This window comes from Sinocyclocheilus anshuiensis, unplaced genomic scaffold (genome assembly GCF_001515605.1).
Source record: "Sinocyclocheilus anshuiensis isolate Anshui unplaced genomic scaffold, SAMN03320099.WGS_v1.1 scaffold471, whole genome shotgun sequence".
NCBI lineage: Eukaryota > Metazoa > Chordata > Actinopteri > Cypriniformes > Cyprinidae > Sinocyclocheilus > Sinocyclocheilus anshuiensis.
The window spans coordinates 107,227-111,922 of NW_015549588.1; the positions used below are offsets into that span (position 1 = coordinate 107,227).

Genomic DNA, 4,696 nt, shown 5'->3' on the forward strand with positions numbered 1-4,696 from the left:
TATATATATTATACAATTTAAAAGAAAACAAAATATACAATATACAAAATAAAAGTCAATTCAAAATACTATCTTAGTATATAAATAATACTAAAATGATACTGCTTGTCACAATGTCTTTTTTAGGTTTTCGTTATTTTAATTACATGTTTTTTTGTTGTTTACCTAACTACTTATGTGTTGTGACACAAATTAATATACACTTATTAAAAATATGAAGTAACTAGAAAATGGTACTTGATCCACACAAACTGTATTTACTTATGCATGCATGCATGCATGTATTTATTTAGCTATATTTTTATGTTAAAAGAGAGTTTGTGTGTGTCATGTCAACTATGTCAACTTCCCCTTTGCAGAAGACCCGCGAGTGGAAACCCTTAGAGCAGAGGAAGTGCACAGATATCCCATGGCTGCTCCTGTTCATCCTCTTCAATGTCGGCATGGTAGGAAATACAATTCACATATTTAACACAATTACAATACAAATACAGGAACATTAAGTATGAATTATAATTATTCATTTTAAGCAATGTTATTGTTATTGTCTGATGTTATTTTTTGTATTATTGTGTATATAGTAGTAGTAAGTGTTTAAAGGGGTCATATGATGCGATTTAAATTTTTCCTTTCTCTTTGGAGTGTTACAAGCTCTTGGTGCATAAAGAAGATCTGTAAAGTTGCAAAGACTAAAGTCTCAAATCCAAAGAGATATTCTTTATAAAAGTTAAGAGTCAGCCACACCTACCTAAAACGGCTCATTCTAACACGCCCCCACATGTCTACCTCACTATGTGGGAAGATTTGCATAACGCCGCCCAAATGTTCACGCAAAGAAAGAAGGCTTATTCTCACTGTAGTATTGTTGACGCTGCAGCCATGTCGTGAAGAGCTGTGTGCTTCGTTGTGAAAGCGAAACTACTTTGTTTGGTCTTTGAGTGGTGCAGGTGTCGCTCATTATCAATTAATCCACCGCCCCCACTCGTCACATCATTATAATCAGTAATTATGTCCCCACTGGATGCAACAAATTCCTCGTTTGTAATGGGTTTTAATGTTTTTGAATCATCGCTCCGGCCTGACACGGCATCAACAGTATGTGAGGGGCGTAACATTTCCGTCACACGCTTGAGGAATTCGGCCAATCACAACGCATTGGATAGCTGGCCAATCACAGCACACCTCGCTTTTTCAGACCGATGAGCTTTGTAAAAATCGACGCGTTTCAGAAAGGCGGGGCATAGAGGAGAAACAATAATGTACAGTATGTGGAAAATAGTGTTTTTTTTACTTTAAACCGCATAAACACATTTCATTACACCAAATACACAAAATAATGTTATTTTTAGCAGCATCATATGACCCCTTTAAATTAAGTGTATTTAATTAATTGGTTCAACTTAAGTACTTGAATTAAATGGAGTTATATGGTAAAAATACCTTTTATATAGGTAAATAATGCACCTGAAAATCAGTCCCAGTGGGCAGTTATTGCCCATTAATAATTTGTGCTACCGGTTGCGTCCCATGTCCTGATCATCATCTTGTGTTTCTGTGGCAGCTCTGCATCTGTGGCTTTGCCATTGCGACAGGGGCCGCGTCCAGACTCATATCAGGGTACGACAGCTACGGGAACACCTGCGGTCAGAAGAACGCCAAAATCCCAGGAATAGAGCTCAGCGGCCGCGACCACACCTCCAGAAAGTGTGTGAGAATGAGCGGAAACACAGCTGCCTCCTCTGTAGACTGGCAAGGAGGGTTTTACAGGTGTTGAGTGACAGTTTGTTCAATGGTTCTGTCACAGGTATGTGTTTTTCCTGGACCCCTGTAACATCGACATACTGAGAAGAAAGATTAAATCTGTGGCTCTGTGCGTCTCGAAGTGTCCAGACACCGAGCTGAAGACTTATGAGGATCTCAGAAATTTCTCTGCAGTTTACGGTGAGCTCAGTGCCGTCACATACGGCTGAATGTCCTGAAATGTGAGTTCTGCCTAATGCTGTTTTTTTTTTCTGTATTGTTTTCTCTAGGATCTGATTTGTGCTCCTACGATGTACAACCGGACACGTATTCCTCTCACTCTAATAGGGCTACAAAATGTCCAACACTTCCTGTCCATCCAAGGTAGTCCATGTATTTAGTCCATCTGTGTTAGTTTGGGGTCTGTAAGATTTTTTAGGAATGTATTTGAAAGAAGTCCTTTCTGCTCACCAAGGCTGTATAAAAAATAAAAAAAATAAAAGTTTTTTTTTTTTTGTAAATTTATGTATATTTTGTATATGCCTTTAAAATAAATTATTAAAAAAAATATCTAAAAATATATTTTACAAAATTAAAAAAATATTTGTTTATTAAAATATTTCCACAAAAAAGCCACTGACTAGAGATGGCAAGTTGCAAATCATGATTCATGGCTGAAATAAAAACATTTGGGAATTTTAAACAAGAACAGTCCCATCGATATTTCCACCCAAGCATCCAGCAAAGAAAACAAAAAGGTTTAGCTTGATCTTTGATTCGTGTTATTCAGACTAACCTATATTCTGTCTGTTTTTTGTGTAGTGCATCCTTACCAGTGTTTCACCGCTGTATGCCAGTGGACATTTCCTGCTACGCCAGGTTTGCGGAGGCCTTCATCACTTTCGTCAGTGACAACAGTGTGGTGCACCGAGTCATCGCTGGAGTGATGACATCCAAAGAGATCATCATGGGCCTGTGTCTGCTCGCTCTCGGTCAGATCATTACACAGGACTCTTCTCATGAAAACAGCAACCAACATTAATACTAATTACATTAATCAAAACTTCCATTAACATCTCTTACGTTTTAGCTTCATGAACCTGATTTGCATCAGTGCTATTTTAGTATCGAAATACTATTGTTTTTTTATTCATATTTGTAAGCAATTTACTAATATTTTGAAATAATTTGATATATAGATTTCATTTTAATATTTTTGTCATTTTTTTGTGCTTTTGGTTTTATTAAATATGTCTATATAGTATTTATAAATTTTAATTTCAGTTTTATTTATTTTAGTGCATCAAGTTAAACTAAATTAAAATGTTGCCAATGTTTCCTTGGCAACTAGCTGAAATAAGTTTTATTTGATTTCACTTACTGTTTATTTTATTACATTTTAATTAGAGTTTTAGCATTTATTTTATGTTGTGCTTTTCTCATTTTTATTAGTTTTTGCTTTTTATTAATCATGACTGCTATTAATTAATAAAATCTATACACGCATATTTAATAAAAACAAAAAGTAATGATATTATGAAAACACAACAAAAAGAAGTCGTATTTATATATAAGAAACTTTAAATTGATATAGTAAAATAACTAAAAATTAAATTTAACAATTAATAAAAGCTACAGTCGGGTTTAATAACAAAAACTAATAAAATTGAAAAAAAATAATGCTAAACCGAACTAAAATTTAAATGAAATAAAATAAACAGCACGTGAAATAAAATAAGTTATTTCATAGCTGCCAATGAAACATTTCTCATTTTCATTTAGTTTAAATTGATGTACTTAAATAACTACAAATGACATGAAAAATAATAAAAACCTATTTGAAATTTTAGTTTTAAGAATTTTTAGTTTTTTGTCATTTTTATTAGTTTTTTTTTTATTAAACCTCTGTATAGTTTTTATTGATTTCTAGCTACAACTAGCTGAAATGAGTTAGCGTTTTATTTTATTTCAGTTAATGTTTTTATTTCAAGTATTAAAATGTTGTTGTTGTTTTGTGGCTTTATTTTAGTTTTAGTTATCTATAATAACTGATTAGCATATGTTGAACGTCAGAGGAGCAAGGTTTAAAGCACCGTTCTGTCTCTTCTTTGTGCTGCAGTTCTGTCACTGATCCTGATGGTTGTGATCCGCTACATCTCCGTGGTTCTGGTCTGGATTCTCACAGCCGTTGTGGTGGTCGGGTCAATTGGTGAGACTTTAGCATTGCATAGAAATAAATGACAGGGCCATGAGCCGCTGTGACTAGCTGCAGGTCACAGGGAGCCGGTGATGTGTGAGGCAGCGCTGTGTTTGTGGCAGGTGGGACGGGGATCTTGTGGTGGCTGTATGTGGATCACAGTAAATCTGTGAACGCCACTCTGCCGGCTCTGGAACTGGAGGTGGCCAAAGACAACCAGAAAGCCCTGCTCATCTACGCCATCGCTGCCACCGTCTTCACTGTATGTTTGAAGTCACATACTACTATATGAACTGCCAAATGGCAAAATTAGTTTACTGTGCAGATATGTAATATTGAATAACGGTGCACCTCAGGTGATTCTGCTGCTGCTGCTGTTCTTCATGAGAAAGAGAGTGGCGCTCACCGTCGCTCTGTTTCACGTGGCCGGTAAAGTGTTCACCCATCTGCCTCTGCTGGCCCTGCAGCCCTTCTGGACCTTCCTCACGCTCATGCTCTTCTGGGTTTACTGGATCACCGTGCTCCTCTTCCTCGGATCCGCAGGTCTGTCAGAGCAATCGAATAAAGGTCTGGGGTGGGCGGCACTTCTGGTAGTCAGTCGCAGGGCTAAATGATATAGCTTCATATCTCAATTGTTATGTATTTGCTCCAGTAAAGTACATCTAAAATGACAGAAGTACACAAAATGTAGACAGTTACACTCAAGGCATTTTTGGAAAAAAAAAATATATATATATATATGTGTGTGTGTGTGTGTGT

General features: G+C 36.2%; 1 protein-coding gene across 1 annotated transcript in view; it reads left to right on the forward strand.

The window, feature by feature from the left end:
* Positions 1–338: 338 nt before the first annotated feature.
* The window catches only part of LOC107657984 (choline transporter-like protein 1), a 7,574-nt gene continuing 3,216 nt past the window's right edge, over positions 339–4,696 (forward strand). Inside the window, exons 1-8 of the mRNA XM_016446342.1 lie at positions 339–446; positions 1,562–1,704; positions 1,805–1,941; positions 2,031–2,124; positions 2,563–2,732; positions 3,860–3,949; positions 4,060–4,199; positions 4,294–4,480. Coding sequence (XP_016301828.1) covers positions 339–446; positions 1,562–1,704; positions 1,805–1,941; positions 2,031–2,124; positions 2,563–2,732; positions 3,860–3,949; positions 4,060–4,199; positions 4,294–4,480 — 1,069 coding nt within the window. The remainder of the gene's footprint in view (positions 447–1,561; positions 1,705–1,804; positions 1,942–2,030; positions 2,125–2,562; positions 2,733–3,859; positions 3,950–4,059; positions 4,200–4,293; positions 4,481–4,696) is intronic.